The sequence below is a fragment of the Chinchilla lanigera genome, unplaced genomic scaffold, assembly GCF_000276665.1.
Source record: "Chinchilla lanigera isolate Chin_1 unplaced genomic scaffold, ChiLan1.0 scaffold00045, whole genome shotgun sequence".
In the NCBI taxonomy this organism is placed as follows: domain Eukaryota; kingdom Metazoa; phylum Chordata; class Mammalia; order Rodentia; family Chinchillidae; genus Chinchilla; species Chinchilla lanigera.
Genome location: NW_004955446.1, coordinates 7781393 through 7803746, shown reverse-complemented (window position 1 = coordinate 7803746; position 22354 = coordinate 7781393). Strand labels below are relative to the sequence as shown.

The 22354-nt window shown below is 39.8% G+C and overlaps 1 protein-coding gene across 2 annotated transcripts in view; it reads right to left on the bottom strand.

Annotated features, from left to right (window-relative positions):
• Positions 1-10969, bottom strand: part of Depdc1b (DEP domain containing 1B) — a 64441-nt gene extending 53472 nt beyond the window's left edge. For both annotated transcript variants that reach the window (XM_005392659.2, XM_005392660.2), the window contains exons 1-2: positions 10841-10969; positions 1381-1646 (exon numbers count right to left, since the gene is read on the bottom strand). In XM_005392659.2, the coding sequence (XP_005392716.1) occupies positions 1381-1646; positions 10841-10888 (314 nt within the window). In that variant the 5' untranslated portion in view covers positions 10889-10969. The remainder of the gene's footprint in view (positions 1-1380; positions 1647-10840) is intronic.
• Positions 10970-22354: the final 11385 nt, after the last annotated feature.

The window sequence follows — 22354 nt, the reverse complement described above, 5'->3', positions numbered from 1 at the left end:
TATTTAATAAAGGAATATCATCTATCTTGTGTACCATATTCCTTCAAAAGTGGGTAAATGATTAAGTCTTACTATTGAAATGAAACATTCCACAGTCAGCGCTGGTTGGTTAGCTCCTAGAATATGCTCCTGTCTTCCTCTCTCCTGAGGTACCCAAGTGAAGGTCACAACAGGAGAGACTGGATGTTACTCGCCCACAGAATCTTTCAGAAGTGTTCTAGCTAAATCTTCATGGGGGACAAGCAAAGAGTTGCCCAAGAAAAGGAACACTTCAGAATCCACCCCCAGTGCAGTGTAGCCTATGGAACCAGGGCTAGAATTTCCACTGCCTGAAGCTAGTGAGCACTAAGGTCTCAGATCAGACTGAGATCACCCAGGATCCTAATTAAAAGCTGATGAACAAAATCAGAAATAGCCACTGAATGGAGACAAAAACCGCCCAGGTGACAACCTTGCTATCTGGACCCGGGGACTGCTGCTGAGTGCCCTGAAGGGAGTCAGACTGCATACGCAGCACCATCTGCCCTTGGCACCCTCACTCGCTCTGCCTTTCTCAGCAGCCAGGCCAGTAAGGAAACAAAGGAAGGGTTCAGGTGTAAGAGCCAGGTTTTCTCTGCTCAAAGTCACGTGTCCCAGAGTCACACTCACTAAACGTGCTGTAAAGACATTTCTCTTTTTTCTGTTGGAGTAAAGAAGGCAAGTATTACAGCTCTTCTAGACCTATGTGACTTTGTTCCTGTTTAGTCTTCCCTATAGCTGGAACCTTAGTTAGGTCTCCTCCACTGCCAGTAACAAAGCAGGTGAGCATATAGTGAGAAAGAATGATAAAGGAAGAGATGTTCATTTCCCTAGGGTTACCAGGTAATCAGTGTCTACATCATAAAATAGTATTGAAATGGGATCAAAAGTGTTGGGAGGAAAGCAAACTTGCACTGTCAGGCTTCATCTGAGCTAGGAGAGGATTCTAGCACAAGCCCTCTGCTGAGCCCTGAGCTGCTGGAAGATCAAACTCATTGCGGCACCAGCTTCCTGAATGCACTGACCCTCAATGCTCAGTGAGCTGAACACAGAGCTGCTTTTATTTTTACCCTTTCAGACTCTAGAAGAATCTGAACTTGAACTAACTTACTGCAAAATTCCTCCTTAGGTGAGCAAAAGCCATGAAAATTTTTTCTTATGAAAAAAACCACTGCAGCAAAGGACTGCTCTGGGGACCAAGAAAAATTGCCATCAGTTTTACACTAAGGACACATCCAGTTCTTCACTAGACTCATCACAGATAAAACTACTGCTTCAGTGGACAAGATAAATTCTGTCACTTCAGACTCTGACCAAATTCATTACTTCTGCCTATATTCCCCGTCAGGGCTTATGCTGTACCTGTATAAGTGACGGTTGTCTTCAAAATCTTCCTGACCCCATTTTCCCTTGATGTCTTCAATAACGTGATTCTTCAGGAATTTTTTTAGCAGCTGGACTGTTTGTTTTCGAGTCACTTCAGGGCCAAAGTTCTGACTGTGCCTCAGCAGCTCATGCAGCCAGTCCACAGCCTCTGCTGCTGTGAAGCAACACTCGTAACTCTTGAAACGGCAGCGGTGTTTCCGCAAGGGCATCCTGGTCCGAAAAAGCTCCACTGTTTCATTCCACTAGGGCAAAAAAGCATTTGTAATCAATGGATGCGTTTTTAAAGTTACTCTATTTCAATATTTAAAGCAGTGTCTGCAATTGTCTATTTTTAAAAAACTGCTTGAATAGATGAAAGGGTGAAATTTATTTACAGCTTTTGAACTCTTAAAAAAAAATTTTGGAGAATGGATGACGGTGACAATTCCAAAGCAGTGTGAATAAACTTAAGTCATTGAGCTGTACATTTAAAAATGACTGCAGGCTAAGGAGGTAGCTCAGGGGCAGTACGCTTGCCTACAGCATACAAGGCCGAGTTTAATCCCTAGTACCACAAAAAAGAAAAACTTGAAATAGTTTTATGTTATGTATATTTTACCACAATTGAAAAAATACAGCCTACTAGAAAAAAAAAAAAAAAAACAAACCTGTAAAGAAAACGAAGCTTTTCAATGGCATCTTCATTTTTGCCTTTAAGAACTATTTGTTGAAGATACTGCTATCAAGCCATCTTATCAATGGGTATTTACATAAACAAAAAACATGATCATAAGTAATGGGTAAAAGCAAGTTCATTATGCATAATACATCTCTAGAAGCCCCACATTTCATAGGACTCTATTTCTTCTTTTTAAATTAATTTTATTGTACATTTTAAACATACATAATGATCATATTCATCATAGAGTATTTGTACCTGTACATGATATAACTTGTTTCCTTTTTCCCTAATCCCCTCCCATCCCTTCAACCCCTCTTCCACTCCTTATTTACTAAAACTTTGTTTCTACTTTTCCCTTCTATTCTCTTTTGATTCATGCCCTCTTCTTCTTTTGCTCTGCCCCTCCCTTGTCATCCTTCCCATTTGAAATCTCCTTCCTATTTCCCAACATCTATCACACATTCTGGCATACGGCTCTATTTCTTTCAGCCATGTTAATTATGTCAAAGGCGGCCTGGGGAGAGAAGAGAGGTGCCCAAGGTAGTACAATACATGTCTCCAGTTCAAGAACTCAAAAGCACAAAGATAAACCTTTCAAAATAAATATTTTTGCTTATTTGCAAAAGGCAGCTGAAAGAATATCTAGCTAGCAGATACTTCACATAACACACATTAATTAAGATCACCTCCCGGTTTTGAGACTTTTCTGAAAGAGAGGTACCACAGGGACTGAACAGCAGACTGAGTAGTCAGAGTGCAAGCTTTAAAGTCAAGCATGCTGGGTTCACAGGCCGGGCTGCTACTGATGGCCTGAGGCAGGATGGCCTCAGACTCTTTGGTAGTAAAGCTTGTGTCTCTAGCTAAAAAACAGTGGTCACATAATAGGGCTGCTACAACAATCACAGATAATGTTGATGGAAGCCAACCACAGTGCCTGTCCTGCATTAAGTGCTTAAAAAACTTAGCCACCCTAGCATCTTTCCTCTATTTATTTCAGGGTGGATATGGCCATTAGCACTGAGCAAGTATGCAGGAAAGATCCCTGAACAGAGTCCCCGCTGATCAGGGTTTAGTCCAACCTTTGCCAATAAACTGGTGCCTTCGACACAGTTCACACTCTGCTATACAAACTTGCGGCAAACAAAAACAAAGTTCCTGAAGCTTAGAACATCTTAAATTTGGGTATTCAAAATTCATAGAAATTAAAACAGGAGATACATAGTGTGAATAGAAAAAATAGGGAATCACTCGACCCACTCCAGTCAAATTAAGGGAATAATCCCACTGCTTACAATTTATTTAAGAACATTAAGAGAAAAAAAAAACTTCTATGAGCTGGGGATGTAGCTTAGATGGCAGAACACTTGTCTGGCATATGCAGGATTTGAGGCCCTACGTTCAAACCTCAAACCTCATCACCATAAAACAAAACTAACAACAACAAATTCCTTGCCAGATCTGGTGCCTATTAACTCTCTGTAACACACTGCTAGTAAGGCTCACAGCATAATGATCCTGGCCTAAGTTAAACACTGGAGCATTCAGTAGACAAAATCAATTTCTAAACAATGAGAAAAATATGGAGTGGGACCTAGGTTCAACTCTGTCATTTACTGTTTGCAGAGTTTGGCACATGGTAAGTACTCAACAAATATCCAGTTTCCTTCTACTGAAGGAATCGCGTGGGTTCCTATGTCCTATAGTATTCATAGCAAATGTCCCTCTTAAGAGTCACTTTAAAATAACATTTCCATGAATGTTCTATAACAACTTTAACCATTTTCTAACTGGTGGTGGGCAATCAAATGGTTTCCAGTTTGTTGTTTGACAAACACATTATATGTTGGTTATACTGGTAAAGCACCAGTTTCTCTTTAGTTATTTTTGATAAGATAGCTTTCTAAAAAAAAAAAAAATCACATATTTAAATCAGTTGTGGGAATTCACATTCCAACAATGTATCAGCCGGAGGCTTATGCTTTGGCCAGCATTAGATACTATTATTCTTTTCCTTTCTTCCAAACTATGTACAAGAAATGATAGGCTCATGTTCTGTTTGTGTTTTTCTATCTTCATCTTCAGTCATGTTCATTTCTTCCGAAATATCATTTCTCAACCAGGTTGTTCATATTTTTATAATCAATTCTAACAACTGCTCAAAGCTAGACTGTTAAGTGCATAGAAGTCAGGAAATTTTGTTCAGTTTAGCAGCGCCACAACCAAGTACCGTGCCTGACCTCCACATTTATATTAATAAATACCGAGTGAGGCTAGAGACACAGCTCAATGGTGGAGCACTCACCTGGAGTACACCAAGCCGTGGGTTCAATCCCCACCACTGGGGAGAAAAAGTAATGAATAAATAAGGAATAATAATCCTTTCTCATATGTCAGAAGTACTTTCTCTTGGCCTAGCAATAACTTAATTTAATCTCAAGTTATACATTAGTATTACTGATCATGTGTTGTTTGAAGTAAGTCAATATATCTGTCTTTATCATTTCAGGGTTTACTGTTTTTAGAAAGTTTCAAATATTTATCAAAATGTCTTTTAATCTTTTATAAGGCTTCTTTTTTTGATATGTGAATCTTTAACTAGAATTATTTTCAGGCAGAAGAAGAGATCTCTGACTTTACTTTCCTCTCAACAGAAAGCCAATTATGCCGTGTTTTTCTAAGTGAATTGAAATGCTATTAACTTACTCTACACACTATTTTTCTTAATTCTGTTCCTGAACATTCTTTTTCTATCCCATCAAGTTACTATTTACATATGCTGTTGTGATCCATAATTAATACTGTGTTTAAAGCTCCAGTAGGACAAGTTCACCCAGTTATCTTTTTAAATTCTTTTCCTCAATTTCTGCACTTCGCTATTCTTCATTATCCTTTTAACTCACTGTATCCTCCACATGAGAGAAAAAAAGTCCAAGCTGAGAGTGTAGCTCAGTGACAGAACATGCAATTAGCATGCTCAATCCTCAGTACCAAATACCATAAATAAATAACCCATTTTTGGATTCTGGTTGGGTGCTCAATTGTTCTACTGAATGCAAGCTTTCACTTCATACTAGAAAATTTCTAATAACACAGTCTCATCAAAGGTTCACATCTCTTTTTAAAACAAGAAAGTTATCTGCCTCCTTAGTGCCATAGGTAGCATATCAGTCTCATCAAACAAGAATTAATAAACAGTTAAAAACAAGAATTTATAAAAACAATTTTAAATTCATTTCTTTTTATTTTAAATGACACTTATCATTATGTATTGTATCCATATAATCCATAAGACATTCATTCTAGATGTTCAGAGGCTGGGGAAGACCTTGGACTCTGCCCTTACCTGTTTTTAAATATAATTAGGTGATTATTTGGCTACTATGCTCAGAAGGAAAAAGAATTATGTTATCCTTAAGTAATGTAGTAATATCTCACTCAGTCACACATAAAAATAAAATGATCCTTAATCTACGTCAACAAAGAACAACAGAGCTTGAGAAATGATTTTTTCATAACATATTACATTTAAAGACATAAATGTAAAAGGAATATCACTGATTTGTCCTGTAATTTTAAGTCTTTTGCCTAGCTTATTTACTTTAGACTCCTAGTTTAATGAACAAAGAATTCACCAAACACAACTCTTTTTGCTTTACATCATAAACCAAACTATAAGCTACAATACCCAGTATTGCAATGTATTTTCTGTCCTCTTCTCTAGGACACTTATTTCATTTCCTTCCTTCTTAATATCAAAAATAGCATAACAGTAGCGCTACAAAGAGGACTGGCACAGGAGAAAAGAGAAAATCACATTCAAGATGCAGTTGTACTTCACACACACTAGATGCATGATCTTACCATGTTAACTGATTCAAAGGGCAACTGTAAGTCTTTTAAAGTATTTAAGTTATGATCATGTTAGGTCATATAAATGATTCAGAACAAAGTGAAATAAAGATCAAAGTTTCAGCTTAGTTCTGTTTTTTGGTGGTGTTTTGTTGCTTTGAAACACGATCTTGCTGTGTTGTCCGCGCTGGTCTCCAACTCCTAAGTTGAGGATTGCTCAAGCAATCCTTCTGCCTTACTCCTGAGTAGCTAGGACTCTCGGCACACGCCCCCTCATCCAGCCAAGATCAGTAGATTAGCTTTCAGAAGAATTTTGTTTCTCCTCACTTTAAAACAGTGAACTATTTATGCATGAGCTATAAATTTGAAGATTACTTCCATGAAGATATGTAGTTAATTACTTCCCATATTCATGATAATTGGGTCTGTCATTTGATTTCTGCCATAGATATTTACCTAATCCATAAAATGCTATCTTCAAATAAGACCTTGGTACTTCAGGAAAGAGAGCCATGTATGCTCTGAGATGTAGTGAGCCACTAACGAAGGAAACAAAGGCCTGCTCTGTATGCCAACAGAGCAGCTTTTCCTGCAGAGCAGGTACTTTTGACAGTGATGTTGGGATAAAAGGAAGTGAAGAGAGGTCCAGTCACAAACTATGAATCCAGCTTTAAAACACAACTGAATCATACTGGTGAAACACAGATTTTACCTTTAATGACAGGTACAATCTCTAATATCAGGAATCCTGTCAAAAAAAAAAAAAACAACCCTGGGTATTGTTTTCCATGTCTCCCAAATTTTAGTTTAACATTATGTTTCTCAAATGGAATAAAGCTGAGAACAGAACTAATTACCTGGGAAATTTTGGTCAAATTATTGTTATTAATTACCCATATAATTTTTTTTGCTTAACTTGATCAGTCTAAACCTGGCCTAAATATCATTTCTTGAAAAGAGAAAATATGCAGAGAAGAAATATTTCTTTACAAATTCCTTTCATAATATTTTAATGTAACTTGAAATCTAACAGTCTGTACATCAGCCTTCTATATAAATAAAAGAGAGGAACAGGAAACAGGGACATAAATCTTTTGCAAATTGGGAAAGGGACCAAGACATAGGGGAGGGGAGGGGAGGAGAAGAGAAAGTAAAAGGACTTAAGATGTGTTATGTAACATGTACCAATCCTTCCAATGAATATAATCATTATATATAGCAAACATGTATAAAAATTTTAAAAACTTTTTAAAAAGATATTGGCAAGAAAACAAAAATATGATACATAGCTCATATACTTCTCTTAGTGATATTATAAAAAAGAGTTCCAGTTATGGTGCTTCTTATTTTTTATTCTAAGACAGGACCTAGTCACGCTAAGGTCCAGAGCCTTACTATTTCTCTTGCATAAGTGCTGTGAATAAATTTTGACAGGGGCATCTTCCCTCCCTACAGGAGAATATAATTTAACCCTTACCCAATGTTTCATGATAAATCATGGTCTAAAAGTGGAAACTTCCAGAAAGTAACAGTTCGTAAGATTTCAGTCACACCCGTTCTTAGTAGTGTAGTAAGATCTCGTGCCATCCTGTCTGGGATCTGAATCATCCCTCTACCCAGCGTACCTGCACTGTATATGCTACTCACCTATTAGTCATTTAGTCATCTAGATTATCAAAGCAACTAGTGAGCTATCAAGGTGCTTGTGTTCAAGCAATCTTTATTTTACTTAATAAAGGCTACAAAGTGCAAAAGTAATGACGGCTGGCAACTTTTATTAGAGTATATTGTTACAACTGTTCTATTTTATTAATTATTCTTATTAGTCTCTTACTGTGCTTAATAAAGTAAATTTCATCTTATGTATAGCACAAAACATAGAAAACACAGGGACCAGTATTATCTGCAGCTTCAGCCCCCACTGGGGGATTTTGGATCATATTCCCCACAGATAAGGACAGACTGCTGATAAAATTTTTGAAATCACTACTAAGGCACAACCTGTATCTCATCCCGTAAGGAAGGCCTACCAACAGCCCTGATGCCAGAATGGTTTGAATGGTAGAGTCAATTGTGAAGTAGAAGCAATTATGAAAACACTACATTTTTCCCTTTCACTTCACTCCCCCAAGCCATCCGAGGTTGCCAGAAGGAAGCCTGCATTCCCCAACCCACGTGGGCTGTCACCTCCTACTTGCTGGCTGCCTTTGAGAACAACCCCTTCCCCAACGTCAAGGCCATGAAAAAGATCCTGGCTAGTGTAGGAATCAAGCCAGAAGACAACTGGCTCAAACAGGTCATCAGTGAGTTGAATGAGAAAACCTTTGAAGATGCCATGCCTACGGTCCTGCTAAGTTTGCCAGCTGCCTGCTAGTGGGGCTGCATCCATCTCTGCTGCCCCCAGTTCGCAGCTCCTGCTGCTGGTTCTGCTTCTGCTGTAGCAGAGAAAAAGATGGGAAAGGAGGAAGAACCCAGAGGAATCCGATGGTAATATGAGATTTAACCCTTTTGCTTAAATTCCTCACCCCCTTAAAATAAAGGCTTTTTATCAACCTTGAAAAAAAAAAACAAAAAAAAACCACTATTTTTAAAAACCCTACTCATCACCCACCATCACCATTCATACTTCTTACAGGCTAGCCCCAAAGAAAACCTAAATTTATATGTGTTGGAAAAAAAAATGAATTATTCTGGGTATCTGTAGTAGATTATTTGTAAAGATGAATGCAGTAATTCTTCCCACCCTCTTCACAGGCACCTCAGTAACATGACTTTGCCACTCTGCCCATTATGACGTAGAGATAACTTCTAGAATCTAGGGTTAGCTGCTTTACTTGCTTTGGTCAATGAGATTTAAGCAGAAAGCCACACACTGAAACTATTCAGCTACACTGGAACCATGTGCAGATATCTGAGCTAATCTTCTAGAGATACTCAACCCAGCTAAAGCCAAGACCAAATCCGGGGGCCATCTTACACCATGCAAGTCCTAGTCAAGTCATCAGATGTTGTGGCTTGTATCTACATGTCCTCCCAAAACCTCATGCAGTCATAGGTGAGGTTTTTCAGAGGTGGCTGGATCTAGGGTTTGTGCAGCTGGCATTAAGAACATGATGCTGGGATTGATTCACATGGTGCAATGCTAGAATTAAAGGTGTGCGTTCTATCCACCCTAAGGGCAGCTAGCCTGGGTAAGATATAAGGGACATAAAAGCTGTGGTAGTGTCTTGTTGCTCATCGCTTGCTTGCTACCTGTTAACTTCTGCCTGCCCTGCTTTGCTATAGACTGTTTCTCCTCTGTGATGCCCCTCTGCCAGGCCTTAGAGTCAGATGACTACGGACTGGAACCTCTGCGAACTATAAACCAAATAAACCCTTCCTCCTTTAACTTTGGCTGTTGGGTATTTTGTCTCAGCAATGAGAAAACGAACTAGACACCAGGTAACTGTGACACATGAGTGACCTCCATCAGAAGAACCACTAACATGAGTCCAGTCCAGGTTGCTGGCACGTAGAATCACAAGCAAACAATTGGTTGTTTTAAGCCAAAAAAAAGTCACAGACTACATACACCCCAAGTCCCCTAAAATTATATGTAAATTTTCACAAGTATGTGGCACGTGTACTTTTCGGTGAAAATGACCGGTATTCTCTAACAAATCCTCAATGTAGTCTCTGAGCCTAACTGAAAAAGTAAAGAACTGCCTGCCAAGTGCAGTGGCATACACCTGTAATGCTGACTACTTCTGAAGCAAAGGCAAGAGGATCACAAGTTCAAATCCAATCAGATCCTGTTTCAAAATAAAATCAAAAGGGCCAGGCATGTAGCTCAGTGCCCCTTGGTTCAATCCTCAGTGCTGCCAAAAAAAAAAAAAAAAACAAAAAACAAAGGCCTCTTCAGTCCCAACCATTTCTCCTTCCAGAAGGCAGCCTTCTTAGCTCTGGCTGGACCCCTTAGCTCACCAGTGACCCCACAGGCCACAATGTGTGGCTGGCTCTAGACAGAAAAGGAGGTGTGGCTGGGATGTAGCTCGATGGTGAACTTGCATAGCATTGGATAAATTCAATCCCCAGTATTGAACTAAGCAAACAAAAAAACAACCATATTACCCATTACCCAGTGCTTTCATTTCTTTCACAAGTGAGACCGGTTAAGAGTTTGGAACGCAGTCCCCATCTTTTCCTGGATACTGCTTGGCGTGCATACAGCAACCTTGAGACTCGATTTCAAGTTAAATGCAGCCAACAGGGTTTAACAGACCAAGCAGTTAACTGTCCTCCTCCCAAATTACCATAAAACATCCATAGAAAGTCCTCTAAAAAGTTGCCAAGAACATACCAAGATAGTTTCACTCATTCTGCTGTGCTAATCTTTTGAGGCAGAAATCATTAAAACTACTTGTTCCGGGTTGTAAAGCTGACCAAGTACACCTCTGAACGTCAAAGTATTTGCAGACCACCAGAGTGTACAAGGGCTCTTTCCGATCATGTCACCGATCCCGCAGCTAGGTAGGTGCTCCCAGGAAGGCCACGGGCCGGAAGTGTGGTCGGGGTGATCCATACCTGCGTTAGGCACCGTTAGAAAGGGGAGAGACCCGCCCTTCCTTCCAGGGGGTGGGGCGGCCCTAAGGTTTCAGGCCTTAAGTTCCACAGGACTAAGGGGCAGGGGACGGGTCTGGTCGCGGCGCTTTAAACTGGGAGGCTCTGTTAATTTCTGAGCAGCCAGCCCACACCTCGGGGACGAAGCTACACGCACCCCAGTCACGCTGCGCTCCAGGCCCCTTTTAGCTCTTCTCTGAGCTTCAGGAAGAAAACAGCCGCAGCCGGCACACCTCCGCCTCCACACCGCGGCCGGGGCTAACTGTGCGCAGCCTGTCCCAGGGGACCGCGGCGCCGGCGGCTCCGCCCAGGCCCCCGCACACTCACCAGCTTAGTGGCCCGGTACGGCCCGGGCCCCACAAGGCGGTGCTCCATGGCCGGCTCCAGCCGCCCCCGCAGCGGAGCCAGCGCCGGTAGCCGCGGCAGGCAAAGTCCCAGTTTGAATCTCGAGCCTGCGGGCTCCCGACGCTGATTGGGTGGCGGCGGCACGTGACCGGAAATTCGGCAAGTGGGCGGGGCTCTGCGTTCTCTTTTACTTCTCTGAGCCAGGGGGAAGTCAGCTGCCTCGGGTCACCGCTAGGCGCTCCCGCCTCCGGAACCGGTGCGACTAGCCGGGATAGGACGACTGGGTCTGGCTCTCGGCGGAGCTGCCTGGCACCCTTCTCAGGCTCACCCCCGGCCCACCCACCCGTTATGCACGCTTTCTCTGTTAGAAAGCTAATGAAAGTATGTGACCGTAGATGAGTCTTTATCAGCCACGCCCTGCATATGGGGAACCTGCAGGTGCTGCTAGGACTGGGAAAGCAGGGGGTGAAATGAAGCGAGTTGACACCCTGTACAAGTGGAGGGCCATTCAAAACCTAGATAAGAGACACTGCCACAAGGAGTGTAGAGAGCATCGAAGAGCAGAAGAGCTCCCATTATGCCTCTGTTTCGTTCTCAGAGTGTAGACGCATTTTTCCTTGCTTTTGAGTCTTCCGTTTTGCATCAGGCGGAAGTTTTCGGTCCTTAGCTGTAGGGTTGTGAGTCCATTTTCCCTGCTCAGAATTACTTTCCTTCCTATCCCTTGCCCCCGGCGATTGCTGGTACACTTTGCAGTTGTTCAGAGACAAATGAGGTCGCCACTATAGATAGATTACATAGATATAGATTATATAGATGTAGATGTAGATATAAAGCTATAATCTGTGACTTGAGTTCAGAGTTCGAATCTAGTCACCTCAGTGAGTCCCCAAGGTAAAACGCCATGGGAAAACCTGAGTTAAGGATCAGACCCTCTCACCTTAGCACACCCTCATCACCACTCTAAGTTGCTGCCTTAGGTGTGTGTTTAACCTCATTTAGAAAGCCTAAAAATTTCCAGGAACGATGCCTATTACTTTTGTAATAAAAAAGCAATAAAAATAATATTTTACTCGTAGTAAATCTTGACCACATTTCTTTTAATTCCCAAACAATACCACCAGTGACCAAGGTGGCAGAACTAAGATCTGACAGCAAGACATGTCCACCGTGAAAGTATGCCGCCTTCCATTTCCATAAAAATTGCATTGCAGTTTGATAGTTCTGGATTTCTATAACAACGGCTGTTACGAGCTGAGTAACTTCCTGATACAATAGAAATGTTGATGATTATCTTGCAGAGTTGTTTGTAAGAATTTGAGATGATGTATTAAAGTGCTAAATATAGTACCCTTTATATAGCAGCAATAAAAAGAACTATCTTTTTAAATAACCATCCCAGCTTCTTGAGCATTTTCCCAGGAGTCCACTGTGAGGCACAGATAATTCTTGTTCTTCCTGGAAAAGCATTATCTCCCAAGAGAACAGTCTTTGTGAGTGTGGTTTAAGGTGGGGTTGCTGATCATCTAACAAGACTTTCAACATCTCAAAAAAGCAGTTTAGAAATTCTCACCCTCTCCATGTCCCCAAAAGTCCATGCTTTCTTACCATTTTGATCTATGCTCCAAACTTGGCGGTCTTCTTTCTGCTTCTAAGCTTGCTGTTGGTGCCTCCTTCACAGCCTGTGCACCGATTCTTTGCCAGGAAGGAGGTTCTTGCCCCCCAAAATTTGTACAGGTATTTGCACCTCATGAGTCACATCTCAAATATTACCTAAAACTTACTTGTAAGACTGAGTTCTAACCTAGTCTTGGGCAGGGGCTATAGCTCAGTGGTAGAGTACTAACCTAATACACATGAGAGGTTGGTTTTCATCCCCAGAACTCCCCCCTACACACACCTACAATCTGCCCAGCAGAGAAACCTCACGTGCTGATCCACATCTGCACTATTATTTACTTTTTATCTTCTACTAATACAATAATGGCATTCCAATAAAAGGATAGTAATGCTTCTTGGAGCATTTTAGATTTTGTGGGAATGTTTTCTGGCTTTCAAAAATAGGGGAGAGCCTCTACTGGTGTTTTGTGGGCAGAGGCCAGAGAAGCTAGATGCCCTTTGACACATCAGACAATACAACCAACATTTGCTCCTTGTTTGACATGACTGTTTAGTGTCCTCCTGAACATGCAGGTGAGTGAAAGCTATGTTTATTATTAGTTGAGCTTAGTACCAAACTGCATTTTGCATATAGATTTTAAACATTATGGACAGTTTTATTATACACTAAAGTGTCCACAAATATTATCCTCTTTTATTTAGGACTATACCAAAAGTTACCATGTCAGAAATCATGGTAGCAATGGCAGCTTCTCTCTGTGGTGTTTGAGACATACTGTTTCAGTTTGCTTCTATAGGTGTTGAATTCATGGGAATTGTACATATAGGTACAATATACCTATTTAGCTCTTATTTCCAAATATCAGAGAAGGGGCTAGGGATTTAGCTCAGCGGCAAAGCACCTGCCTGGCAAGGGCGAGGTTGTGAGTTTGATTCCTGGTACTGGAAAAAAAAAAAGTCAAAATATCAGAGAAAGAGAGAAATGACAATAATCAGGTTATTTTATAGGTAGATTCAAGTACTTGCCTATTTCATGTCTTCCTGGCATAATCATGCTTACACATATATTTCTATTTTTAAGTGAATATCATTTTATTATAAATTATTTTTTATTTCTCCCTATATGGAAGAACATTATATGCTTTTAATTATGTGTAGGTTGGTTATCTGCAAATTTCATTTCAACTCTAGTTTAGTTGAAAACCATTGCTCTGGATATAAACTCCATGAGAGCCAAGACCTTTTGTTTCCTACTGTGCCTCACTACAGTATCTGATACTCAAAAGATACTCAATAAATGGTATATATTTATTTCCATGTTAAAATGTTTTAACTTACCTTTAAGTAAAATTTATGTGCAAGGGATACTCTACAGTTTGCCTATGGCTTTTTAGCATAGCACAATCTCTCTCCCTCTCCAGAGGTACCCCCGGTAAATAAACACAAAAAGATGCTAGTTTGTTTGTTTGTTTTTGTCTAATAGATTCACATTTTTAACTGATTGGCTATGTCTATGATTTATCTAGTAGGAACTCAGAATTGACCAAATTTGTGGCCAATCTCTAACAAGAATTTAAAAATATAATGGTGAGGGGCTGGGGATTCAGCTCAGTGGCAAAGCGCCTGCCTGGCAAGTGCAACGTCGTGAGTTTGGTTCCCGGTACCGGAGAAAAACCAAAAAAATAAATAAATAAATAAATAAATTATATATATATATATATATATGTATATATAATGGTGAGTTATACTGTTTTTCCACCTTTATTTTCTATTTTATTCTGTGGTATTATATAAATATTTTATAAGCTGCATCAAATTCTCTTCTGGAAAGAGACACATATTTATTCTAAGAAATTATTAATCTCCACATTTTTAAAGCAGCTTTCAATTTTTTTCAAAGTATAGAATTTTATGTTCATAATTGATTGGATATGTACATGTGAGTCACTTTCCTATTGAGGAAGGTAAGCTTCAGGGATGTTAAGCAATTTGTTTATGGTCCCACAGCTAATAATTAATAAAACTTGGACCTGAACTTAGACCTTCTGCTACCAAATTTTGTGTATAAAGTTTGGTTTCATTTGGTTAGTTTTACTAATACTTTAAAGAATAAAAATGGGTAATTTTCAAATATAAAACAGAATTTCACATGTATTTATACAAAGACATTTCAGAACAGGGTAAAAGAGAAGATGGAAACATGTCCTAACTCTATCCAGATAACCCCAGCTGGGAATGAGGTTTATTAAAACTTCACACCTTTGAGCTCTTTTTCAACCTCCTGGTTATACTTTGGCTCTATATTGTTATATTTTTGTATTAATTAGGATTGATTGTATATTAAGTATATATTTAAACAGATTATTGTCCCCTCAGAAAGTTTAATTCCCAGCTATGTCTCAATGAGACCATTAAACTCATCTCCACTCTCTTAGTATAGCAACTTTAATAAATTGCTGGGCACATTCTTCTCTGACATATTTCAATCTGAGGCCATCAGGATGCTACAGAAACTTTGACTCAGTCTCCAAATATTGTCACAGGGTGAGTACTAGTACATGTAGAAGTGGCTGTTTCACCATCATGGCTTGCTTGTCACTGACATTAGGAAATTTCATGCTGTGGAGCAGAAAGCAGTTGGCCTCAAATACACTGTTGAATTAGAAGTTGTGTTGCCCAATCACACTGAGCAGGGAGTGTCTGAGAACTGCGTTCATTCCCAGCGCATTACCGACTGTCACACTCTGCCTGCTGCTACCCCAGGTCTCCCAGCTGGTTAGATGAGTTATTTTGAAAGAACAACTCAGCTGAAATCCATGTCATTCACTGCTTACATTAGATTTGAGCTCTTCAAACTGCACTGCAGTTTGCAGTGTCATTCCATTGCAGTTCTTGGCATTTAAACTATCCAGAAAGGCCCATCCACTGAGGTTCTTAAAAGTTTGTCAAACTGTGAGTTGTCTTCTGCTGCCATTGGACTGCACTCGCTAGCTTTCCATTTGGAAATGTTCCACTAGAATTTCTGTTTACTGTATTCACCAATAGGCACATCATGTGGGGACAGGGCTATGAGTAAAGAAGAAAGGATAAAGACATATGGAAAATATAAAACTGAACTATTTGATTACTGTAGTTGAAACTACTAAGTAATATTTTTACTTCAGCATTTAAAATAAATGCCATGGGGGCTGGGGATTTAGCTCAGCAGCAAAGTGCCTGCCTGGCAAGCGCAAGGTCGTGAGTTCGGTTCCCGGGACCGGAGAAAAACCAAAAAAATAAATAAATAAATAAAATAAAATAAAATAAATGCCATGAAGCAATAGAGGATTCAGTCACTGATTCAGCCCATATGGTGTGAGTACTTCCTTTGTGCCAGGCACTGTTCTACTCAGTGGGAGAATGCAATAGATAACACAAGGTCCCTCTTTCCTCCTAAGTAGAAGAGGAGATAAGCCAACTACAGTACATAAAAATGGACGTAACATATCAGTGCTGGAAAGAGAAATGGAAGAGTGAGTGGAGAGGCTGATGGAGGGGAGATGCTAATTTGATGATGAGAAAGAGAAAGACAGACAGACACACACAGAGAGAGACTGGGAGAGGAAGAGAGAGAGAGAGAGAGAGAGAGAGAGAGAGAGATGGGGAAAGATTATAAAAAACTGGCTCCTATGGTTATGGAGGCTAAAAGTTCCACCCATGATATATATCTGGAAAACTGAAAACCCAAACTCATGATGTAGTTGCAATTGACATCCAAAGGCCTCAGAACCAGGGCAGGTGGTATTGGTCCAGTCTAAATGGCAACAAGTTCAAGACTAGGAAGAGCCCTGTATCAGTTTAAATCCAAAGACAGGGAAAAAAACAACAACAACAACAAAAAAAACCAGTATGCCAGCTTAAAGGCAACCAGGCAGAACGCATTCCCTCTTATCCAGAGAGGGTTGGCCTTCTGTTTCATCCAGGCCTTGAATTAGCCCTGGTTTATGGTTTATGTCTAAATGTCCGTCCCCCTCAAAGCCTCATGCACTTTTACATGGGGCTTTTGGGGAGGCAGCTGACTTTCGAGTTTGTGAGTGATTCCTAGAGCAATGCTGGGATTCAGGGTGCTGGGAGTAAGGGTAGGTGATTGATGGGTCAGTCCACTGATTGGATTGGTACCATCCTAATCCCAGCAGTCTGGATAAGATAAAAGAAGCAGAAAGAGGCTTGCCTCTCACCTTCCCTTGCTTGTTTTTGCTGCCTTCCTCCACCCTGAGCTGTTTCTCTTCTGTGACACCCCTCTGCCATGCCACCCTGTCTTAGAGCCAGCTGATTATGGACTGAAACCTCTACAAATTATGAACTAAATAAACCTTTCCCCATTTAACTTTGGGCATCAGATATTTTGTCTCAGCCATGAGAGAAAAGTAACTAAGATAAGGCCCATCTATGTTGGGGAGAACAATCTGGTCTACTCACTCTATCAATTTAAATGTTAAACTTATCAAAAATACCCTTGCAGGAAAAAAAATCAACAGAGTTAAGAGACAACCTATAGAACAGGAGAAAATATTTGCGAAGGATCCGTCTGACAAGGGGTTAATAGCTAGAATACATAAAGACTCAACAACAGAGAAAAACCAACAGCAACAAAACAAAATGAAAAACAAATAATACAATTGAAAATTTGACAAATGATCTATATAGACATTTCTTAAGAGAAAATATACAAGTAGCCAACAAATATAATTAAAAAATGTTCACCATCACTAATCATCAGTGAAATACAAGTGAAAAGCACAATGAGATATCACTTCATCTCAGTTAGAATGGCTATTATCAAAAAGTCAAGAAACAACGCTAGCGAGTCTGCCGGCGAAGGTCCTAAGTCAACTATCTTGAGACAGAACAAAGATTTAAGAGGTCTACCCTAATCATATGAACTCTTTTAAAGGAGTGAGTACTCTCCAGCTGGTTGTAGACAGATGTCAGAAATTTGAAACAGAACTGAATTTCACCAACCTAAAAAGCCTGGAAACAGCCTTCATAGAACTCACTCTGGTGGATACCCTGACTCCAACCTTCTCATAACTGATACACTGAGCAAACTGATACACAGCCTTCCAGATTCCTGACCAGCTGAACTATAAGCTGCTAAATGATAGCTGTATGAACTCCATTAAGATTGCAGTAATTTCTTAGGTAGCAGTAGAAAACTGGCACATATTTTATATATAAAACTCTCAAATGTTTGTTATACCTACTGCATGGCAATATTAAGAATAAAAGGAATGTCAATATTTAATGGTGATTTTCTATAAGGGATGAAGGAGAAGTTTTCTTTTTTGACCTTTTGGTCAAAAATGGCTCCAAACATCACCTCAGAAGCCGGCAGAAAGATTACTTCACAAACCACAATGAAATAGGGGCAGGAAAGAACATAGGGAAGGGTCTCGGACTTGACTATGCTTAAGAATCTCTAAGGTAGCTTGTTTAAAATTCAATTTTTTTAATTTCCCACCCAAAATAGCGATTTATAGTTCTGATTACTTGCTAGCAGTTTCAAAGATCCATGACATGTACAGATTTCTTAATGAAATAGTAACTTGAAGTTCCAACCTTGCAACCAGTCTACGAGAGAATATAATCCAGTTTGTAAGTGATTTTTTTAGCTGAACATCCAGGAGCCCCAGCAAAACATGACTTTACTATTTTCTCCTTTCCATACCTACACATGTTATAGGGAAATTATTTTCCTATACTGGTATTTGAAAACTTACTGAAGTCATCAGACCTACACTTCATAAATGCCAAAAGGGAAAGAAGTTGAAATTTGTGTTCCTGGCTACTTATGCTCATACTCAGGTTGGTCTGATCACCACTGACCAAATAAAAGGAGGCCATATGTTTGGGTAAAAAGGAAAAAATATACTTATTTAAAGCCAGATCTGAGGAGACAGGGGACTATTTGCCTCAAATTACCTTCTCATCATAGGCACAGAAAGTCTTTTATAGTAAAGAACAGAGGGGAAGGGAAACACAGAGAGATAATGCCGGTCTCAACACTTGTTTCATTACTTTTAGCCATTTTTGGTTCATAGTCCCCTTTCTTATAAAAAGGAAACTGGGTTCCAGACCTCCAGGTGCCAGCATCTGCATATTTTATTTAATTCATCTGGAATACAGAGAGGTGGAGAACGTTGTTTATGCTTTAGGCTTCAAGAAGCCACTTGTGTCTAAAACCAAACAAACATTAAAATTTTAAAGTTCTGTTTTGCAGTGCCAGCTACATTTGGACAGGAAGCATTTGATTGGCAGTGAAACATCCAAATAGAGATGACCAGCGGTTGAAAATAGTAGACCAAGAGGTAAGAGTATAGCTAGAGAAATTGAAGCCCGACAGATAAATGAGGACTTTGGAGGAAAAAGAATAGGAAAAAAAAAAAAACAACAGCGGACCTCTGCAACATCTCCTTCTTAAACCAAAATGTTTACCATCCTGTACAGGACCTTTGTTAAGCATTACTCCAGCCATCGCGTGAAGTAGCGGGACACCCAGAGGAGGGCTTGCTTCCTGTTGCACGAGATGTTGAACTGAGACTTTCCTGTTCCTGGCAATAACAGGATCCTGGAAAAAGACCCCAGGAGCCTGGGCCCATGGACCACAAACACAGAAGCCGAGAACTAGAAGGGGAATAAAGTGGTCAGCATCAGTAAGCCAGAAACAGGGTGAAATTGAGACTGTGAGACAAAAGTAGCTGGGGAACAAGGAACGTCTGTGAGCTGGGGTTAGGTAGAGTCTCTGTGTGTCGGGCTGTCTTGAAGGCCTAACAAAGGCAACAAAGACCATTATATTCACTTCCAACACTGCCGCTCTTATTTCTTTTCAGAGCCTTTCAGTAACTTACTGACACTGGCTTGGATTTAAAAAAAAAAAAATCATTTAAAGCTTCTGTCCTTAGAATGATGACTTTACATGAAATATTTTAATTTTGTTTGTTCCTAAATGCATTTCTTTTCCTTTCTACCTTCCTTCCTTCCTTTCATCTTTCATTTCCTTTTCACTCCCTCCTCTCCCTTTTTCCTTTCCTTCCTTTTGATAATATTCAAACATTTCACTGACAGTCCACACACTTGTTTATTATTTAATGGTATAAAACACTGAATCTGATAGACCCTCTGTGGTAAAAATAATATACATTTTAAAAACACTTTTTCAGAACAGTTTTAGGATCGCAGAAAATTTCCCATATAGCCCCCACTCCCACCCAGGTATCCCCTCTCTTTTTATAAACATCCCTACACAAAGTACATTTGTTATTAGGTTCATTTTCTATTAGATTATAACACATCAGCATACATTGGTTAGCAACAGGGAAATAATAAGCGGTTTTGTCACTGTGTGAATCTGATAGAATATTTCCAAAAACCCCGATGGAATAGCCTGCTACACAACCAGGCTATATGGCAAAGCCTATCTATCACTCCTAGGATAAAATCTGTACAGCACAATACTGTGCTGAATACTGGAGTCAGCTATAACACTATGACCACGGTAAGTATGTCACTAGGCAATAAGAATATTTCAGCTCCTTTATAATCTTATGGGATTGTAATTAGCATGGTACAGTATATGTGGTCTGTCACCGCCTGAAACATCATCGTGCAGTACACAACGATAGAGTGGAAAGTGCACAGAACACGTGTAGATTATTCAGTGAATTTTCATAAACTGAACACATCCTTATCACCAACATTCAGATCAGGAATCCAAACCCTGCTGTAACCCCAGTCACTAGGGAGGCTGAGGCAGGATGATCAAAAAGTTGAGGACAGTCTGGGCAATTTAATAAGACACTGTCTCAAATTTTTTTTAAGGTTTTTTTTTCAAAGGTCTGAAGATACAGCCCAGTAGTAGATCATCTCTTAGTTCAGTCTCTAGTACAAATAGTATAAATAAATAAACATCAAAAGACCAGCCCAGCACTGCCAGTTCCATAGTATAATCCGAGCACCCTGAACGCTAAATCCAGCCATCCAGGTGCAGGCAACAAAGCATGAACAGCACCTAAGAAAACCTCTCCTGAGGAGTAACACAAACACATCTTTTACTATGTAAGCAAAAAGAGAAGCAAGAGAGCATTTACCCTAGACCAAAGAAGAAACAGGTCTCAAGTCACCAATCACCAGGAATTTAGTCCATCTGAATTGTAACCCCAAACTGACTTTGAAAAGTGGAGGAAGAGAGGACAAAGGGGTTTTACTTAGGCAGAAAACACCAGTTTTAGCCTTGACTAGATACACCATTTGTGGGTTTCCTCTTTTTATTTAAAACTAAAGAGAGTCTTTCTAGACACTGAAACCTGTTTGACTGCATTTTCTCGTCTAGCTTTCTCTGAAAACTCTCCCACGGGCTTGCTCCTCAAATTAACGGACATAGCAGATATCTGACTACAGCTCCCACAAACCACTAGAGGAGTGCAGCTCCGCAGAGTTCACAAACTGCTCTCAAACCTTTCTCAAACTTGTCAGTGACTGACTCCAGGTCTCCTGAAAGTAGCTCATTTCAAGAGACCAGAGATGTGCCAAGATTAAGGCTAGCTGAGGACTGGAGGAGGAGCTCTACAGGCCCTGGCAGGAAGTGTCCTAGAGACATAGAAACAGTGGAGACAGTGTCACCCTAGGGGACAGTGGCTCCTGCCTGTTCTGTGCTTGAAATTGAAGTCACCAGAAGCAGCAAGGTAAAGGTTAATGAAGACCACAGAGCCCGCTCTCCAAACTGGCTCAGAAGAATATATATATTACTAGAATATATACAGCCACAGGCCGGGTGGCAGAGCCAAGCTTTGACCATGAGCTTTTAAAGAGATAAGGGCTACAACTCTATCTACTAAGGTTTCTTCCAAAAAACAACAGAAAAAGAGCATTTCAAATTGTGAGGAAGAGGGAGGGCGGATTGTGCCAGGAACCAGTGTTGATTTCCTATCATCTTCTTTTGAAATTTTGTATTGTTTTTATAGCTTTTGGCTTTGTTTTTGTTATTTTGTTTTTGTTCTTTTATCTTTAGAATAAAAAAAAAATACAGTTCAAAAAAGAAAATTAAGTTATTCAGGGTGTGGACATTATTTAGATCAGGAGTCAGTGAATTATAAAAATTATTTTTTAAAACTAAAAAATGTTCAAAACAATTATGAGACAATTGAAAGTTGGAGTACTGAATAGCTATTTCAGTATATGAAGTTATAGTTTAAAATGTTCAGTGTGATAACTGTATAATAACTGCTTTTCAAAAGACCTCTTCATCTTTCAGGCCAATGGCTCTAGGTCTTCAGCACGCATCAGAATCATCTTGAGACTTAAGTCAATTTATTAGATCCTAATCTCAGAGTTTCTGATGCAGAAGGACCTTGTTGGGTTCTGAGAATTTCCATTCCTAACAAATTTCCAGGTGACTGTGAAGCTAAAGTTCTACAGACAGCATGCTAGGAAGAATTGTTGCAGATACATATTTTGAGAATGTGATTTAAATGACATATCTAAGATATGCTTAAAAGTAATATGGCAGACAGGATATGGGTGGGGACAGAAGTGAAGCAAGATTACTGATGAATTGATAATCGCTGAGGCTGAGTGACGGGCACATGAGGGATCATTATTACTATGCTGTCTACACTCACTACATTTGAAAATTCTATTTTAAAAAGTTTTTAAAGCAAAGGTAAAGATAAAACATGTAACAAAATTCAAGATCCACTCTTGACTGACAAAATAGAGCTGAAAACAACAAGCAAAAAAAAAATACTCTCAACAAATTTGGGAGTAGACAGGAGCTTCCTCAACCTAATACAGTACAGTGACACCCTGTTGAACTCAGTTTGTTTCAAATTCATGTTTGAACAC